General features: G+C 46.6%; 1 protein-coding gene across 2 annotated transcripts; it reads left to right on the plus strand.

The window, feature by feature from the left end:
- The first annotated feature begins 1,846 nt into the window (after window positions 1-1,846).
- On the plus strand, window positions 1,847-18,343 carry LOC130115211 (moesin-like). Of its 2 annotated transcripts, XM_056282838.1 has the most exons (13): window positions 1,847-1,924; window positions 2,003-2,098; window positions 2,300-2,422; window positions 2,666-2,817; window positions 2,922-3,005; window positions 3,110-3,256; window positions 3,354-3,450; window positions 4,145-4,308; window positions 4,448-4,578; window positions 4,759-4,919; window positions 6,419-6,511; window positions 16,677-16,910; window positions 17,640-18,343. In XM_056282838.1, the coding sequence occupies exons 1-13, from the start codon at window positions 1,862-1,864 to the stop codon at window positions 17,802-17,804; spliced, it is 1,710 nt and encodes a 569-aa protein (XP_056138813.1). In that variant the 5' UTR covers window positions 1,847-1,861; the 3' UTR covers window positions 17,805-18,343. The 2 variants fall into 2 exon arrangements, with proteins under 2 accessions (XP_056138813.1, XP_056138807.1); XM_056282832.1 differs by lacking the exons at window positions 2,003-2,098; window positions 2,300-2,422; window positions 2,666-2,817 and having other exon boundaries at window positions 1,866-1,924.
- The last annotated feature ends 2,534 nt before the right edge of the window (window positions 18,344-20,877 follow it).

Raw genomic sequence — 20,877 nt, forward strand, 5'->3', positions numbered from 1 at the left:
GGCGTGCGCACGCACGCACGCAAGCTGAGACAAACGTGTGGAGCGCTCCAATCTATAGATACATATCCGCTCCAGACGTCCGGCAGGCGTTGGGAGCTGTGGACTTGTCACGTCTGAGGGCAGTAAATGTGGTTCAGTTTATAAAAAAAATTAACACTGCTCTGTTGATCTTTACTGGCTGATGGTTAACCGCCACACCGTTTGCACCGGAAACTCCTCTAGAACACCAAAACAATGTCCATTCTCCCTCAGCACGGATAGATAGATAGACAGATAGATAGATAGATAGATAGATAGATAGATATAATATGATGGATATTATTATAATAGCATTATAATATCAGCTCAGGTATTGAGTAATATATATATATATATATATATATATATATATATATATATATATATATATATATAATAAAATGTGCTTGATGTACTTCATATAGTAATTTATCAACTATATTTTCTTAGTTTGAGGCAGGACCAGGGTCTACAATCTGTCATTTATCTGTTATTTTTGACTGTTACTAGAACGGGGAGGGTCAAGTGCCACCAACAGGGGCCTGTCATGAGATTCCTGTGCCTCTATGTAAAAGCCTCTCATAATAAGATAACAGATCTAGGATCTCTTAACAGACTATATAACATAATACACTTGAGGTACAAAACAGATCTGAGATCAGGATTTTCTCTGTAAAGCACAGTTATGGGTGCTGGGCTGTAGTTGGATTAACTAAGAGAAAGCCTTGAGAACAATACAATGGACCATTTTAATTCAGTCTAATCCTAGTAGGTATTGCAAGCACTTTCATATGACTCTGTAGAGAAAGACTACGGTGAAGACCTCTGAGGAAGTATTGACAGATAATATATATACATATATATATATATATATATATATACAAATGTCCACTGTGAGTACATTCTTAAGTATTTCAATGTCTTAATTTTGATTTTTTTTTTTGTCATTTAGTAGAAACATATGATTCATTTTCTGTGTATAACTTGTGAACTGAGACTGAGGCTTGGCTTATGTATGCTCAATACTCAGCTGTTTCTTATTTGTTGTACTAGTGTCTTAGATTTTCCTAGAGCTATTTACGTTGTTGTGTAACTGGCATCTTGTTACCTCATTCATGACCAAAACTGTTAGAAAAGTTGGTGTTTCTCTTCTTGCTGTGTCATATATATTTATGGGCTAACAATCAGTTGAGTAAATCCTGCACATGTACTTTATTCAGGGGTTAAGCAAGTGTTGATGGTGAACGATTACTGTTAATATCGATAATTAACCCTTATGTTGTATTCAAAACACAATTTATGTCAACAACCGTAAGAACAATGTTTTTAAGAAATAACTGCCAACAAGAATAGAGCAGAAAAAATGTTTTTTTTGTTTTTATTTTCATTTCATTTTCGTTGGCAAGTATGACATCAAGTCGGTCTCATCGTTTCACTCGGTCATTAATTCCTCTGCATCATGGAATATAAACCCCATGTTCTCAGTTTTTCAAGCTCTAAAGTACATTGTGGGCTTCATGTTTTGATTGTAGTCCCCACCAACCTCTTGTGATTGGATGCTCCTGGTTGAACAGAAGAATGTAAGAAACGCCTTGTATTTTATTTTATTTTATTTTTTTATTTTTGGTCTTTTACCTCTGAAAGAGCCAAACAATTTGCTACTGTCTCAAAGAACCAGCCAAATTATTGCAACGAAGTTGTTAGCACTCTGCTTTAGCCCAACTCTTGATGCATGCCGTCTTGTTGTCATCTTCAGTGACAGATCAATGAGCTTTGGGAAGTGTCTCACCATGTGTCTCAGTGATAACCTTCTGTCCGGCAGATCAATGTTCGGGTCACAACCATGGATGCAGAGCTGGAGTTTGCCATCCTGCCCAGCACTACCGGCAAACAGCTCTTTGACCAGGTATGCAATGCAGCACAAACAAAAAAGCAATGACAGAGGCTGGCAAACCCATGCTTATGTACTTATTGATGTGTCTAGATAGTGAAAACAATTGGGCTGAGGGAGACCTGGTTCTTCGGACTTCAGTATCAGGACAGTAAACGCTTTTCCACATGGCTCAAGCTAAACAAGAGGGTGAGTAGAACCTTTTTCTTTTCTTTTTTTTAGTAAACTTACATTAGCTGTTGTCATGTGTTCCCTCTCCAAGGGCTGAATTTGGTTGCGGGTGCGATTTATGCTGTTATTATTTTGGCTACTTCTGCATCGACCTGCCGAGGTTAATTAGCCTCCTTCGCTCATTCTCTTTCATCCTGCTGCTTCGGGCTGAGATCCCAGGTGATGGCGCAGGATATTAAGAGGGAGAATCCTCTGCTGATTAAGTTCAGGGCCAAGTTTTATCCTGAGGACATTGCCGACGAGCTGATCCAGGAGGCAACTCAGCGTCTCTTCTTCCTGCAGGTCAGAGATGCGTTCATACACCTGAGCACTGAAGAGTTTAGCAGGGACTGGGTCCTGGTACATTATACATGAGCACTGGGACATGTGTGTCTTCTTTGCCTGAGCGATGTTAGCGCACACACACATGCACGCATGCACACACATATAATTATATCCTTTAAGATCACATCAGGGCCTTTCCCATGTGCAAACTTCCGGGTCATGTACCTTTTTTGTTTGTTGGTTTTTATTTGTTTGTTTTAGGTGAAAGAGAGCATCTTAAATGATGACATCTACTGCCCACCTGAGACGGCAGTACTGCTGGCCTCTTATGCGGTTCAAACCAAACATGGGGACTACAGGAAAGACTATCATACACCAGGATACCTTTCAAGGGAGAAGCTATTGCCACAAAGGTTCATAACGATCCCTTGGAATGAATGTCTTAATTGATGGTAGCAAAAGTTCAACTTAACTGTGTCCACTGTTGTGCTGTGTTTTGTTTCTTTAATAAAATCAGAGTTTTGGAGCAGCACAAGCTGAACAAGGATCAGTGGGAGCAGAGAATCCAGGTGTGGCATCAAGAGCACAAGGGGGTGCTTAGGTACTGCAGTGAAACCACACTCACAATCTCAGATATACGTGGCTACACAGTGACTGTTTGTCATTTTATTTTGTTTTGTTTTGTTTTAAATTACTCCAACATAGAGAAGATGCCATGGTGGAGTATTTGAAGATAGCCCAAGATCTGGAGATGTACGGGGTCAACTACTTCAGCATCAAAAACAAGAAAGGATCTGAGCTGTGGCTGGGGGTGGACGCACTGGGTCTCAACATCTATGATAAGGCAGACAAGTAGGACCCCCATCCAACGTAGAAACCAGGTGTCTCTGACCAACTCCTCCTGGATCTGCATAACGCTAACACCTCCCTCCTCCTCCTCCTTCTACAGGATGACCCCAAAGATCGGCTTCCCGTGGAGTGAGATCAGAAATATCTCTTTCAATGACAAGAAGTTTGTCATCAAGCCAATTGACAAGAAGGCTCCGGTATTTTAAACCTTTTTCTATCATTGACTGAGTCTGGCCGTCACCAGATGCCACAAATTCTATTGGGCAAAACAGTCATTGCGAAGAACCTCTTTTCTACCACCGTTTGTGGTTAGGTTAGGTTAGTTTTAGTTAGGTTAGCTTAAGTTAAGTTAGGTTAGTTTTAGTTAGGTTAGGTAGTGTTAGGTTTGGCTAGGTTAGGTTAGTTTTAGTTAGGTTAGTTTAAGTTAAATTAGATTAGGTTAGTTTTAGTTAGGCTAGGTTAGGTAGTGTTAGGTTAGGATAGGTTAGGCTATGTTAGGTAGTGTTAGGTTAGGCTAGGTTAGGTTAGTTTTAGTTAGGTTAGGTTAGGTTAGTTTTAGTTAAATTAGATTAGATTAGGTTAGGTTAGGTTAGGTTAGGTTAGGTTAGTTTTAGTTAGGCTATGTTAGGTAGTGTTAGGTTAGGCTAGGTTAGGTTAGTTTTAGTTAGGTTAGGTTAGGTTAGGGTAGTTTTAGTTAGATTAGGTTAGGTTAGGTTAGTTTTGGTTAGGTTAGGTTAAGTTAGGTTAGTTTTGGTTAGGTTAGGTTAGGTTTGGTTAGGTTAGGTTAGGTTAGGTTAGGTTAGTTAAGACAACACTTGGTGTAAGATAAGACAGTGATGCATTATGGTGGTTTTCACAATCCTTGTCCACTGACCTGTGTTTCCATTCTAGGATTTTGTTTTCTACGCCCCACGGCTCCGCATCAACAAGCGCATCCTGGCACTCTGCATGGGGAATCATGACCTGTACATGCGCAGACGTAAGCCCGACACCATCGAGGTGCAGCAGATGAAGGCCCAGGCCAGGGAGGAGAAGAGCAAAAGGCAGATGGAGAGGTGAGGAGGGAAGAGAAGACGGTGTTTTGTCTGTTACAGATTACAGTTTTATGCTTTCCGCTTTAAAAAAAAAAGCCACACAAGAATTGTCAGGGGACAGAGTTTACAATTATGTATTTATGTACAATCCTTTGAGCAGGGCTCTGCTCGAGAGTGAGAAGAAGAAGCGAGAAAATGCCGAGAAGGAGACAGAGAAAATTGCCCGTGAGACCATGGAGCTGATGGAGAGACTGAGACAAATTGAGGAGCAGACAAAAAGAGCTCAAGATGGTCTGATGGCAGTCTGCATGCCAATGTCTCTCATCTTGGTTTTAGAGAATAGAAAGTGGTGGCACCATATACTGCAGTATTTCTGAGTTTGGGAATGGTAAAAGAATTAAAATGTGTGTGTGTGTGTGTGTGTGTGTGTCTACGCACTGCCGTTTCTTTGTGCATGCATGCGTATTTCAGAGCTGGAGGAGCAGACCCACAGGGCTCTGGAGTTGGAAAAGGAGAGGACAATTGCCCAGGAGGAGGCTGAACGATTGGAGAAAGACCGCAAAGCCGCAGTGGAGGCAAAGGCAGCCCTGCTACAGCAATCTGAGAACCAGCTGAAGAACCAGGAGAGCCTGGTGCACATCCACACCCATCTGCCTGCATGCACAGTAACCTTCCAAAGCTGGGCTCAATTCACATTCCGTTCAATCAGCTAAACATGATTAATTGTTTTTTCTTGTAAAGTCCCTGCCAAAGTTTGCGCTCAAAATAGTTGTTTTATCCCTTCTATTAAAGCCACATGGTGGATAATACCACTTAACTTTTGTCATTCCTGTGACAATAAGACCAGTCGGCCCATAGTTGTCGCCAACAGGCAAGTTTCTTACAAAGCTAGAAACAATGGAGGCAAGACTGCACTCTGCAATGGAGGCAAGAGTGCACTCTGTAATGGAGGCAAGACTGCACTCTGTAATGGAGGCAAGACTGCACTCTGTAATGGAGGCAGGACTGCACTCTGCAATAGAGGCAAGACTGCACTCTGCAATGGAGGCAAGAGTGCACTCTGCAATAGAGGCAAGACTGCACTCTGTAATGGAGGCAAGACTGCACTCTGTAATGGAGGCAAGAGTGCACTCTGCAATGGAGGCAAGATTGCACTCTGCAATAGAGGCAAGACTGCACTCTGTAATGGAGGCAAGAGTGCACTCTGCAATGGAGGCAAGACTGCACTCTGCAATAGGGGTAAGACTGTACTCTGCAATAGGGGTAAGACTGCACTCTGTAATGCTGTTATCTTTCTTTGGCAGTGAAGAGGGAAGGGACTTTGGAAACACTGAAAAACATCAAGAATGAAAGAGCATATGTGCACACTTCCTGATTCTGAAGAGTTTGCACTATAAATGAAATAAATCAGCCGAAACAAACCCCTCTTTGTGCACATATTTAGCCTCCTGTTCACTTGGAGTGTTGCAGCTCTATGGAGTTTCCCTGTATAACAGCTTGGATTACCGTTTTGGTTCTCACTATTCTAATATTGTGCGAGAGATTTCTGGCCAGCGGGGTGGCACAGTGGGTAGGGAGCCTGTCCTTCAACTGGAGCAGCCACAATCAAACCCTGCTGTCAACAAATACCCACTCTGCTGAGGTGTCCTTGAACGAGACACTGGATCCCTACCAGCACCAGCTGTTTTGTAGGTGTGCTTGACCTCCCTGTGAAGGGTGGATGGGGGGGAGGGGTAGAGAATTCCCCTACAAGAAAAAAAATCAAGTATTACATAATAATTAGGGTTTTTTTTCCAAATGTCAACTTATCCAAGATGTCATAAGTAATATAAAATCTGATATAGGCTGCACCCCCCCCCCTGTTGGACAAAAAGAGAGTGTTCTAGATTTTGAAATGATTGAATTGGAAGTAAATTGAAACCCAGCCAAAACAAACACACACATATGCACAGACACATGCACGCATGCACGCATGCACGCACGCACGCACGCACGCACGCACACACACACACACACACACACACACACACACACACACACACACATATGGATATATATACACAAACAGGGCATACTGACCTTAGGTCAGGAACACTCTTAAAATTCTTCCTATTTGTGTGTATTTGTGTAGGCCACTGAATTGGCTGAGCTTACCTCTACAATTTCCCAGCTGGAAGATGCCAAGAGGAAAAAGGATGAGGAGGCAAAGAGATGGCAGAAAAGGGTAAGGATCCGCGACAGAACTTGGAGGGGAATGAATAAATTGGTGATGAGCATAAGGCTATGAGTTGTCAGTCAAAGCGAGCCAGATTGTTTGGTTAAATACTGTTCTGTAATAATGTTATCTTTCTGACAACCTTTGCATTGTCCTGTATAGTACACAACAGCCATTTGACAGGATAATTTAAGCCATATACAATGTAAAAACTATTCAAATATAGTGTCCAACTCAGGTCTGGAGATGTATGTTTTTTTTTGTGTGTGTTCTTGTTCAGCTATATTTGTGAGGACCACTTTGTGGTTTTAAACATAGGAATAAGGACATTTTTGAAAAGTGAAGACATTGGTGAGTGCTCACTTCTTCAAGGGGCTATTTTAGGGTCAGGACTTGGATTTAGGATTAAGGATACAAACAGGATTATAGGTGAAGGTTCAAAAAGAGTTAAAGCTAGGCATCTAGTTCTGATTGCTAAAGGTTAGGCTTAGGTGCTAAGGGAATGAATGGAGAGGTGTCCTCACAATTATAGAAGAACCAACACCTGCAGGTGTGTGTGTGTGTGTGTGTGTAAAGAGCGTATTCCTAAAAGAAGAAAAATCAATATAGCTCCAAGCGACAATTAGCACCTTAAAAGCTCTGATGCTCTTAAGCTCACTGGAGGTCTTGAGACCTCCAGCGCGCACTGGGGCAGTTTGCATCTGAGTGTGAAATGGCCGGGATGAGAGTCAGCACCTCCAAGTCTGAGGCCATGGTTCGCTACCAGAATATGGTGGATTGTTCCCTCTGGGTTGGGGATGAGTTGTTGCCTCAAGTGAAGGAGTTCAAGTATCTCGGGGTTTTGTTCACGAGTGAGGGTAGGATGGAGCGGGAGATTGACAGGCGGATTGGTGCATCATCAGCACTAATGCGGATGTTGTACCGGACCATTGTGGTGAAGAGGGAGCTGAGCCGGAAGGCAAAGCTCTCAATTTACCAGTCAGTCTTCGTTCCAACCCTCACCTATGGTAATGAGCTTTGAGTAGTGACCGAAAGGGTCAGATCGTGGATACAAGCGGCTGAAATTAGTTTCCTCCGTAGGATGTCTGGGCTCAGCCTTAAAGATAGGGTGAGGAGCTCGGACATCCGGAGGGAGCTCGGAGTAGAGCCGCTGCTCCTTTGTGTTGAAAGGAGCCAATTGAGGTGGTTTGGGCATCTGATTAGGATGCCTCCTGGGAGCCTTCCTTTGGAGGTTTTCCGGGCACGTCCAACTGGGAGGAGACCCCTGTGCAGACCCAGAACCTTCTGGGGGGACTACATGTCCAATCCCGCCTGGGAACACCTTGGGATTCCCCAGGACCAGCTGGAGGGCGGTGCTGGGGAGAGGGATGTCTGGAGTCCCTTACTTAGCTTGCTGCCACTGCGACCCAACCCCGGAGAAATGGCTGATGATGAGATGAGATGAGATGAGCGCTCTGATGCATAAGGGTATCGGGAACTAATGCGCAAGTGGGATCCATTTGGCATGTTTCATAGATCCTGATACTTTTAGGAGAGAGAACAATGATATAGTTGTAATTGCAATGGAAGTTAATGGGGTTCGAAGACTTAGCTGTATTCAATGATTCAACCTGCAAATGTTATCAGCCTAAGAAGGTTGATCAGTATGGAATGGTTTGTGTAAATGACTGAGATGTGAATAAAATGGATGACTACAGGAAAACCTAGTTCTTCATGTTTAGCAATGGAGGACAATGGAGTATCAAAGAACTGTTAGATAACTTTTGTTCAACGCAGTCCAGATATGCTTGGACAAAATTTTTACGAGTTATAATGAAAAAAAGCTCTTGAAATTGTCAAATTGGCGGAAAATCTAGTCAGACAGAAATGGGCGTGGTCTATATGACCAGATGCTCATTGAGCCAAGGAATCAGAGAAAACAGAATTTGGTTCAACGACTTACGGTTTAGAAGTTATAAGCCAAAACACCACCTATGAGGCGCTGTAATATGTAATTGCTGACTTGCAGATACTTTCAGGGCAGAATAAAAAGAATCATAATAATAATAATATGAAGAAAAAAAAACAACAACAGGGTTGCAGCACTACATGCTTGGATTGCTAATATATAGCAGCAAGCGAGAATTGGTGGGGTCCAAGCACCTTAAACACTCTGACACATAAACTTGTTGTGGACCATTGTGCTAATCTGTATTATGTGGAGTTAGAAAACAACGAGACAGGAGACGTGAGAGTAGACGTAGTCGAGGTAGTTTACTAGCTCCAACTTAGCATGTCATACATTCGACAACGACACTGAACTCAACTCTCAACCGGAAGCGGAAGTGCATTATCTGACCCCTTGCCTCTTCCCTTAAAGGTACACCGTCCTCTTAGGTGATGTCTCTAGTTAAATAGATGTGGGTCACCACACAGGCCCCCCCAGAATTCACCTACACAAAACAATGCAAAACAGCAAAAGTGCAAGTCATGAACATAAAAATAGACTCTACAACAGAACAGTCAATGACATAGTGCAAAGTCACGGGGAAAACAGGTGACAAGTCGGGGGGCGGACCCTGCGGCCATAACGGCCGCGCTTCACAGGAGGGGAAACAGATGGGGCCGAAACCCGGGCCACAGGCGGGGCCGAAGCAGGAACAGAGGCAGGTGCCGGGGCCGACCTAGGAGGGCGCCCCCGCCGCGGGGGTAGGGCCAATTGCACTGGCTCCCCAATGTCCAAGTGAGCGGGCTTGAGACGGTCTATAGCGACCCGCTCCGGCCTGCCCCCCATGTCCACCACAAAGTTCTTAACTCCCTCCTCCAGGACACGGAAGGGCCCGTCGTATGGGGGCTGCAGCGGGGACCGATGGCTGTTGTGCCTAATGAAGACGTACCTCGCCGATGGCAGATCCTTGGGGACGTAGGACCGGGGGAGGCAGTGTTGAGACATCGGAACGGGAACGAAGGCACCGGCAGCGCTCCGGGACGCACTGAGGTGAGAGGCGGCTGACCAGGGAGCCGTAGCATCCGGAAGAAACTCCCCCGGAACCCGCAGGGGCTGGCCATACACCAGCTCAGCGGAGGAGGTCTGGAGGTCTTCCTTCGGGGCCGAACGCAGGCCGAGCATGACCCACGGGAGCCGGTCCATCCAGCCGCAGCCAGTGAGGCTTGCCCGCAGAGCGGCTTTCATGTCCCGATGGAACCGCTCACAAAGTCCGTTGCCCTGCGGGTTGTACGCCGTAGTGCGGTGGATCTTCACCCCCAGGTGCTCAGCGACCGCCGTCCAGAGCTCCGAGGTAAACTGGGAGCCCCGGTCGCTCGTGATGTCACCAGGCGTGCCGAAACGGGCAACCCAGCAGCTGATGAACGCCCGTGCTACCTCTGCTGCCGTCGTGGAGGACAAGGGAATAGCCTCTGGCCACCTGGTGGCCCTGTCCACAATAGTGAGGAGGAACGTATAACCACGGGAGGGGGGCAGGGGACCCACCAGGTCAACATTGACGTGGTCAAACTGCCTCTCTGGAACCACAAACGGCGCCAAAGGGGCCTTGGTATGGCGGTGCACCTTGGTGCGTTGGCACGCCACACACGAGCCAGCCCAGGCTCTAACATCCTTACGGAGCCCAGGCCAAACGAACTTGACGCTCACCAGCTTGGTCGAGGCCTTCACTCCTGGGTGGGAAAGGCCGTGGACGGTGTCGAAAACTCGGCGCCGCCAGGAAGTAGGCACCAGGGGGCGCGGTTGACCGGTGGAGATGTCACAGAGGAGGGTGGTGTTGGCCGCGTCGAACGTCACGTCCTCCAGCCGTAGCGCCGTAGGGGTCGACCGGTAGTCTTGAACGGTCGCGTCCTTGGCTTGGTCCGCTGCCATAGCGGCGTAGTCGAGTCCCAAGTGAACGGCGTTAACAACCGCCCGTGAAAGGCAGTCGGCGACGAAGTTATCCTTGCCCGACACGTGTTGTATGTCTGTGGTAAACTCGGAAACCGCCGCGAGATGGCGCTGCTGACGCCCAGACCACGGTTCTGAGGTTTTGGCCATACAGAACGTCAGCGGTTTGTGGTCCACGAAAGCGGTGAACTGTCGGCCCTCCAATAGGAACCTAAAGTGTCTGGTTGCGAGGAAGAGACCCAGTAGTTCCCTATCAAAGGTGCTGTATTTGCGCTCGCTCTCACGGAGTTGTTTACTGAAGAATGCCAACGGCTGCCAGCCCCCCCCCCACCCACTGCTCACACACGGCCCCCACGGCGTAGTTGGAGGCATCCGTTGTAAGGGCTATGGGGGCGGCAGGCGACGGGTGAGCTAGCAGCGCAGCGTTGGCCAGCGCGGTCTTGGTGGCCACAAAAGCCTCGTCCATCCCCGAAGACCAGTCCAGCTCGTCCTTAGACTTCTTACCCCGCAGGGCCTCATACAGGGGACGCATGATGTGGGCGGCACGGGGCAGGAAACGGTTATAAAAGTTCACCATGCCCAGGAATTCCTGCAGCGACGGTACGGTGCGGGGGCGGGGGAACATGGCGACAGCCTCAACCCTGGCAGGGAGGGGAACAGCCCCCTGTGGAGTGATGTGGTGCCCGAGGAAGGTGATGGACGACTCCCCGAACTGACGCTTAGCTGGGTTGATGATGAGGCCGTGTTCGCTGAGCCTGTCGAACAGCTGTCTGAGGTGCGTCATGTGTTCCTCCGCCGACGCGCTGGCCACGAGGATGTCGTCTAAGTACACAAACAAAAATGGCATGTCGCGGAGCACAGAATCCATAAGGCGCTGAAACGTCTGCGCCGCCCCTTTAAGGCCGAAAGGCATACGTAAGAACTCAAAGAGCCCAAAGGGTGTGATGACAGCCGTTTTTGGGACATCCAGTGGGTGGACCGGCACTTGGTGATACCCCCGCACTAAGTCGATTTTGGAATAGATGGCAGCGCCCGCCAGGTGGGTAGAGAAATCTTGTATGTGCGGTATGGGGTACCAGTCGGGGGTCGTAGCATTGTTTAGGCGACGGTCGTCCCCGCACGGGCGCCAACCCCCGTCGGCCTTAGTAACCATGTGAAGAGGGGAAGCCCACGGGCTGTCAGAACGGCGGACAATGCCGAGGCGCTCCATAGTCGAAAACTCCTCCCTGGCTATTGCGAGCTTGGCCGAGTCGAGGCGTCGGGCCCGGGCGTAAACTGGGGGGCCCACTGTGGTGATATGATGTTCCACGCCGTGCTTGGCCACCGCCAAGGAGAAGGTGGGTGTGGTGAGCTCGGGGAAATTGGCGAGCAGGCGTTGGTATGGATCCCCGGTGGAGAGTGTGTTAGCGAGGCACAGCGCTCCAGCCCCCCCCCCCAAGCGTGCAGGGGTATGACGCAAAAGAGACGGCATCAATCACGCGACAGTTTTTAACATCCACCAGCAGGTTGAAAGCACAGAGGAAATCCGCACCTAGGAGCGGGGTGGATACAGCAGCCATCACAAAGTCCCAGCCGAAACGTCGGCCGCCAAAACACACGTCCACATGTCTGATACCGTACGTCCGAATGGACGTGCCGTTGGCGGCGTCCATCTGGGGGCCGTGACTGTCGGTCATCGTGTCCACAGCTTGTGCTGGTAGTATGCTGCGTTGAGCGCCAGAGTCAACCAGCAGCCGCCGGCCCGACAAGGAGTCTCTGATGAACAACCGCTTGCAGTCACGGCCGGCGCCCATAGCCGTTAACGAGCGCCGGCCTTGGCGTTCCCTGAACCCTGTAACTGCAGGGTTTGCGACACTGTTTTGCTTTTGCCCCAAACCTGGCATGGTAATAACAGAGCCCGTCGTCAGGTTGGCGGCGGGCTGTCACCGCAGCCGCGGTGTCCATATAGTCGTACACAGGTGGTGGTGGGGCGGTCTGGGGGGGAGCAGGGCATGCACAAACTGTTGCCGGTTGGCCAGGAAAACCCTGTCTGCTTCAGCAGCCAGAGAACGGTAGTCCTTGGAGGCGGCGAGAGGAGAACTGGCCAGTGCTGTGCGTACAGGTGCGGGGAGCTGCCTCAGAAAAATGTGTGTGAAAAGAAAGGCCGGATCAGCCGATCCCAGCACAGACAGCATTTTTTCCATTAACTCAGACGGTTTGCCGTCGCCGAGGCCATTCGGGGACAGTAAACGGTCTGCCTTCTCCAGCTCCGACAGTTCAAATAGTTTCAGGAGGAATGTCTTTATAGCATCGTACTTGCCAGCAGCTGGCGGAGCTTCCAACAGTGTCGTTGCTCGCGCCGTTGTCAATGCGTCTAACGCCGCCACTACGTGGAAGTACTGCGTTGCATCCTGCGTTATCCCTCTCAGCTGGAACTGGGCTTCCACATGTTGAAACCACGGCCGTGGATTATGCTGCCAAAAGTCGGGTAGCTTCACAGTAGCGGCGTAAATGCTAGCGTTAGCAATAGCCATGTTGTTAGCACCGGCGTCGGGAGCGGGTACCGCAGCAGCATTATTCCCGGCGTCTTCGTTGTCAGACATACTCGTATTAGTAGTTCGATCACGTCGGGGTCACCAATGTGGAGTTAGAAAACAACGAGACAGGAGACGTGAGAGTAGACGTAGTCGAGGTAGTTTACTAGCTCCAACTTAGCATGTCATACATTCGACAACGACACTGAACTCAACTCTCAACCGGAAGCTGAAGAGCATTATCTGACCCCTCGCCTCTTCCCTTAAAGGTACACCGTCCTCTTAGGTGGATGTCTCTAGTTAAATAGATGTGGGTCACCACAATTAACAGATTATGTACACTACCGTTCAAAAGTTTGGGATCACCCAAACAATTTTGTGTTTTCCATGAAAAGTCACACTTATTCACCACCATATGTTGTGAAATGAATAGAAAATAGAGTCAAGACATTGACAAGGTTAGAAATAATGATTTGTATTTGAAATAAGATTTTTTTTACATCAAACTTTGCTTTCGTCAAAGAATCCTCCATTTGCAGCAATTACAGCATTGCAGACCTTTGGCATTCTAGCTGTTAATTTGTTGAGGTAATCTGGAGAAATTGCACCCCACGCTTCCAGAAGCAGCTCCCACAAGTTGGATTGGTTGGATGGGCACTTCTTTGAGCAGATTGAGTTTCTGGAGCATCACATTTGTGGGGTCAATTAAACGCTCAAAATGGCCAGAAAAAGAGAACTTTCATCTGAAACTCGACAGTCTATTCTTGTTCTTAGAAATGAAGGCTATTCCATGCGAGAAATTGCTAAGAAATTGAAGATTTCCTACACCGGTGTGTACTACTCCCTTCAGAGGACAGCACAAACAGGCTCTAACAGGTACTATTTAATGAAGATGCCAGTTGGGGACCTGTGAGGCGTCTGTTTCTCAAACTAGAGACTCTAATGTACTTATCTTCTTGCTCAGTTGTGCAACGCGGCCTCCCACTTCTTTTTCTACTCTGGTTAGAGCCTGTTTGTGCTGTCCTCTGAAGGGAGTAGTACACACCGGTGTAGGAAATCTTCAATTTCTTAGCAATTTCTCGCATGGAATAGCCTTCATTTCTAAGAACAAGAATAGACTGTCGAGTTTCAGATGAAAGTTCTCTTTTTCTGGCCATTTTGAGCGTTTAATTGACCCCACAAATGTGATGCTCCAGAAACTCATTCTGCTCAAAGAAGTGCCCATCCAACCAATCCAACTTGTGGGAGCTGCTTCTGGAAGCGTGGGGTGCAATTTCTCCAGATTACCTCAACAAATTAACAGCTAGAATGCCAAAGGTCTGCAATGCTGTAATTGCTGCAAATGGAGGATTCTTTGACGAAAGCAAAGTTTGATGTAAAAAAAATCTTATTTCAAATACAAATCATTATTTCTAACCTTGTCAATGTCTTGACTCTATTTTCTATTCATTTCACAACATATGGTGGTGAATAAGTGTGACTTTTCTTGGAAAACACAAAATTGTTTGGGTGATCCCAAACTTTTGAACGGTAGTGTATATATAATCTGTAGGCAAGGGACAAGATTTTGGTATCGAAAGCGGTGGAGTGCAATGACTGAAATGTCGACTGGATCTTAAACACTCACATAAAGTATCGATGTTTGTGTATTTTGTGGAGAAACGTTCGACTCGTGTCGACTACTTGTGAAACAATCCGGTCGTAGACGTCGTCTCTCAACTCCAACTCCATTTTCGTGCCCCAAATTGCTAGTGTAAACAATGACGGGTGCACGGAAGAATATGTCTTCATAGGAAACGGAAGCCAGCAGCCAGCAGCTACACCGGAGGCCCCAAACTATTGGCCGTTGTCCCCAGATGCTAAATCGCCATCAAACGATTTAGGATCTGGATTCCGAGATGGTCATTCTGCAAATGTGATCCATCTGTCGTGTTTCACGGGTCCTGGTACTTTTAGGAGCGAGAACAATAATATGACTGCAATTACAATGGAAGTGAATGGGATTCTAAAGACTTCATTGCATTCAATAACTCAAACTATACGCCATCAGCATATAGGTGATTGATCAGTATGCAATGCTGAGCGTTTCGAAATTGGAATGGGTTTTATACTCTATAAAATGACTGAGATGTAAATGCAATGAACGTCTGTGACCAATTAAAGTTATGATGTTGCTTTAGCAGCACCTATTAACAAAACGGCATCAATTTTTTTCTCATGGCACCAATTTTTTTACACCTGAGGTACCTCAAGACCCTGACATGGGCATGTGTACTACATTTGGCAGAGCTAGCAGAATGCATTCATGAGTTGTGGAAATGTTGGTGTAACAGGCCTCGCCTACAAAGTCTGAAAGCTAATTATAGAAAAATGGCACGAAATATGAAAAAAAACTGATCTTTAATTTCAGGGAGAGAGATCCCTCCTTTGTTGCTCTTCCTGAGGTTTCTTCCTATTTTTTCTCCCTGTTAAAGGTTTTTTTGGGGGGGGGGGAGTTGCGAGAGTCTAAGGACAGGATGTTGTGTTGCTGTAAAGCCCACTGAGGCAAATTTGTAATTTGTGATCATGGGCTATACAAATAAAATTGGTTTTACTTGACTTGACTTGACCGTCCAGATTTCTTGTGTGCTACATTTGGTGACGATTAGAGTACCTTTGTAGAAGGTGAAATGATAAAATAGCTTTTCTAAAGATGTTTTAAAAAAATCAGAATGGCAGACAGCCAAAGAAATAGAAATGGGCGCGGCCTATATGGATAGCTACAGGATCAACCAAGGACTACTGCAGAAAAAATAATTTTGTTTCTACATTTTCTCCAAGTCATGACAATTTAAACTTTATAGGGTTGCCATAACGCCAAATTTTGTATTCCCCCCTCAGCGTCAACGTTTGCATATGTGCACCAAATTTGATGTAGATAGCACGACAAATTCATGAGTTAAGCCAGATTTTGCTAGATAAACCCCTCCCACAACCTTTTAGAAGCGTAGGAGCCAATTATAACAAAAACGGTATGATATATATAAAAACGGTTGGACAACTTTTGTGCAGGACCATTTAGATATGATGTGTGTCAAATTTGGTGAGGATTAGCTAAATTTGTTGAGGACATTTTTCAAAATTTCGGAAAATCTAGTCAGACGCATTGAGCCAAGGAATCCAGGGGACAAAGAATTTTGGGTCAAACCGTGAAAGACGTTATTATAGCGATACATATTGGTCGAATGATGTGTATTTTTTGTGCCTGAGTAGTGGTGATTGGTGACTATTTACTACAGTTACTGACCAACAGATACTTTTGGGGCAGAAGAAAGATACGAAGAAAAAGAATCGGAGCAAAAACAACAGGGTTCCGACACTACGTCCTTGTTGGACCCCTAATTAACCTGCAGTTCATAGTTCAAGATATCTACATACAACCTGGCCTAAAACGAAAACCATTGTGTCGAAGAAAGACTCTCCCCTCCCCCCATCATTTGAAACAGACCCTCAAATGGACCCTCAAACTCGACGTAGCATGATTTCACATTGATTCGCTTCATTACTGCTAGTGATCTCGGTAAAGATGAAGGCAGTCCTGTATATATGTCTTTGAAAGGCGGACGCCTCATGACGGAGCACAACACTCGCAATTAAGGAGATTTCCCTCCACGATGGGTGCCTCACTGCAGTGATGTGTGTGTGTGTGTGTGTGTGTGTGTGTGTGTGTGTGTGTGTGTGTGTGTGTGTGTGTGTGTGTGTTTGTGTGTGTTTGTGTGTGTGTGTGCGCGCGCGCGTGTTTGATTGACAGGCAATGGTAGTGGAGGTCGATTTGGAGAGAACCAAAGAGGAGCTGAGGACTAAACTCGTCGGTGTCCACATCCAGGACCCGGTTCACACGCACATACACGAGCACGACGAGACGGACGAGAGCAGCGCGGAGGCGAGTGCGGAGCTGACATCACCGGGCATGGTGAGAGACCGCAGCGAGGAGGAGCGAGTCACGGAGGCCCAGAAGAACCAAAGGCTGCAGAAAAACCTCAAGGTCGGTTTTTATCAAGAATATGTGCAACTCGTTTTTTTAATGCAAAAAAAAAACTCAGCTAAAATGTTGTTACTCTGTACAGCTTGATCAATACTCAACAAGAAGTATGATTCATTGATACCATAATCCACGTTTTCCTTCTGTGAGAAATAGCATTGTGTGACGTATCTATAGACGTAAAATGAAACTGTGGTTTTCAGACAGGAAAATGTCTTTTCATTTGAATATTTAACCTTTATTTGTGCTTATACTGACAGGTATTGTGTTTAACAATAGTCTATAGTTGTTTTAATTTTTTATAGCTTAAAACACCAATTGTATTGACTCTAAACAACCACAACGTATACAGGTCTCGATTCTGTTCGGGTGAACACACTAAAAACCCAGTTTCAGGACACTTGGCTCTCATATTGCAACATCGGCGCAGAAAGCTTTCCATGACTCCGTTTCATTTCAAGTATGAAGGGGCTGGGGGTGGGGGTTGCCGATTTAAACCTATTGAGATTGAAAATAAATCTCGTCTCTGTCTCACAATAAAAAAAGAAAAAGAAAAGATGCGATTTCGTGGAGCAGACTGAACGCAAAATGAGATGGACACCTCTTGAACAATGGAGTTCTTCTAAGAGAGAACTCCCGGGGGAGGCTGTTCAAAAGGCTTCTCGGCGGTGTTGTCGAGCGTCTCGCGTCGCTATTTCCTGGTCTCACCGTGTGCTTTGTGCTCTTCCACAGTTCCTCAGTACGGAGCTGGCCGGTGCTGTAGACGACAGCAAGAAGACCCCGAACGACCTGATCCACGCTGAGAACGTGAAGGCTGGCCGCGACAAATACAAGACTCTCCGTCAGATCCGCCAGGGCAACACCAAACAACGCATTGATGAATTTGAGTCCATGTGAGAGTCCTCCTGTCATCTCCAGCACAATGCAAAAAAAATGTTAAAAAAAAAATTTAAACAAAGAGAGAACATAGCTGTAGAAAACGAGAGCGGATTATTACATATAGAATATATATCTCGTCTTAAAATGTCCAATAATGGACTGTATATATGCGGACATGATTTTAGAGCCATAGCTGATCGGGGTTGGGATCTATAAAAAGAGTTTCTGGAATTGTTGGAAACAATTTTAACACAAAAAGTTCACTATATGATTTCACTGTATGAAACACGCCTTCATGAGAAGTATATCAGGGACCTTCTGTTAAGGATGGATGGATGGATGGATGGATGGATTGCAAGGAATTCCTTAAAAACATGATTCTGGCACTGAAACATGAAAATTAAATAGAACAGATCGAGATTAACATACCAAATAATGATTGATTTGACAAATGAAATCTTACTGAATCCGGTTAAATGAGAAGGGTGATGTTCAAAGCATGTGTTCTGTCCGGTTAAATGCTAATTCTGGTTGTCTTCTTTCAGAAATAAAGTGTTGAGTTGTAACGCCAGTGTTTAATTGTATAGTCTTCAGTCTGCCTATTGTCTACGGCGGAGGGTCTCACAACGAGGAGCCTTCACACACAACGCGACACCGGCAGCGCATGCGCTCTGAACCCCACTATTTCCAACGGCTTGCGCCGCGCAACGGCGGCCCTTCGCTGCGTCGAGCAAAGCGCGGGCTTCGCAAGCGGTGACGAATACCCGGGCGGCCAATAGGAACGAGGCAGCCAGACAGGCGCGGAAGGCAAGATGGCGGTAAAGTTAATATTGTGTGTGTGTGTGAGAAGTCCTCGAATTGTAAAACACAAGTTTACTATTATACAGAGACTTCGTGAAGAAATCCCTCGCTTGAAAACACATTTCCAGCCAAGTAGGCATATCAGGTGTGTTTTAACCGACTGATAGCTTGTAGGTAGCCAACATGTGTAGCCTGTATAGCAAACATAGCTTAGCAGTTTGTTATGTGTAGCGAATTCAGGGGGCAGCCGGGGCCCGAACCCGGATAGCCCACACCACGGACGACTGCGCAAACGAGTCAACTAGAGGGTCCGACCCGTTAGCCAAGGGCTAGCGAGTCTAGTCATCCATGGTCGTTACATTACCCCCCCCCCTCCTTCGGGAAGCGCGTCCCCGTGCTCCAGTATATTGTAACGTGCATGGATAAGTAGACACGTTGGTCATTGACTAACGGGTCGGACCCTTTAGTCGACTGGTTAACGTTGTCGCTTGCGGAGTGGGAGACACGGGTTCGCCTCCCGGCTGTGGCGACGGTCTCCCAGAGTGCCCCCCTAATTCGCTACAATATCATCTCTCTCGCGCCTCTGGGCGCACGCACTTCCGATGGCATCACGGTCTCAAAATCCCACTTCTGACACCAAATGCAGCAAATTCAGGGGAGCAGCCGGGAATCCGTCGCAGCCGGGAATCGAACCCGGACAGCCCACACCACGGACGACTGCGCTAACGAGTCAACTAAAGGGTCCGACCCGTTAGCCAAGGGCTAGCGAGTGTCGTCATCCGTGGTGGTTACATATGGTTTACAAAGTGTTCCCCCTCGATAGATCTACAGACCTATTAAAGTGTTTCAGTTGAGAATTGGTTTAGCTTTATTGGCAAAAACAAAATGACCAACTTGTCCTGCTAGAAGTTTCGAAAACTCCGCCTATTTTCCTCCGTCCTCCGCGCTGAACCCAGCGGCGAGCGCAGCGCAAATTGCGTTTATGTCCGAAAGCGGCTTTATGTTTGGTGCCGTTCCTCTTCCCGTCTAAAACATTAATTTCCCTTTCTAAAGGCGACGCACGTAACTTGCATCCGAGCTACATTTGCCTCGATCTCCGTTTCCCCCAAACTTCACACCTTACACGTGCGACACGCTTAAAGCAACGCAAGATTTCCTCAGTCCCATCTACGTCTGCGGGGTGCAAGCCACCTCAACCCGCGCACGCGCTGAGGCCAAGGTTGGGAGGTTAAGGTTAGGGTAAGTGATGCTAGCAAACCACTGACCTAAAAAAAAAGACTGGATCGCGCAACCCATAACTCCGTGCCACCAATTTATGAAGGCCAATTGAACTTGATCGGCGCCATCTTAGGTAGAGCAAAAAACGATCAAATTGCATCGCAATTGCCAGCTAAAATGCCGAGTTGCGGCGCATACAAGTGCTCTAACCGCACAGGGTCGAAAAAAGTGTCAATTCAGATAATATAACATTTCACAAGTAAGTACCCTTTTTATTTGACTCTTGCATTCAAGATGCCATAGCAACTGCTGATTTAAGATGCCTTGATTTGTCAAAAAAATTCCCGAGCTGGCTCCTCACATGTTCGACACTGCTGTCACGGATAATCATGTTTTTAATCTTATAAAAGTAATCTTGTAATTATTGCAAGATACGACTGCATCATCTTGGCAAAGAATGCACTGCAAAGCTGGCAAGAAGCTGCGAAAACAGCTGACAAAACTTCTAAATGTAAATGTAAGATCATGATTGCAGAACATGAGACTATGAGACTCTTGTTGTTTACAAACAACAGACTCATTGGAAAGTTTAATAGTCTTGCTTGCACATATAGGTGATCGTAAAGTAGCCTAGTATACTGTCATTTTCTTAGGTCGCGAGCTAGCGTGTTGCAGCGATGGCGAGCAACGGCCTGGTGAAGCCAGGACGCACCGCTCCCTCCCTCGCGAGCGGCACGCTCTGTGTCATTCTTTCACGCACTCGTCTGAGGAGCCAGCTCGGGAAAACATTCTGACAAATCAAGGCATCTTAAAACAGCAGTTGCTATGGCATCTTAAATGCAAGAGTCAAATAAAAAAAGGTTACTTACTTGTGAAATGTTATCTCATCTGAATTGCCACTTTTCTTCGACCCTGTGCGGTTAGAGCACTGGTCTGCGCCGCAACTCAACATTTTAGCTGGAAATTCTAATGCAATTTGATCTCTTCTTGGTCTACTTAAGATGGCCGCCAAGTAGCCCATGCCGGCTTCACTTCATATCGCGAGTTGCTCGATCCAGTCTTTTTTCTTTTT

Source organism: Lampris incognitus, chromosome 1 (assembly GCF_029633865.1).
Source record: "Lampris incognitus isolate fLamInc1 chromosome 1, fLamInc1.hap2, whole genome shotgun sequence".
NCBI lineage: Eukaryota > Metazoa > Chordata > Actinopteri > Lampriformes > Lampridae > Lampris > Lampris incognitus.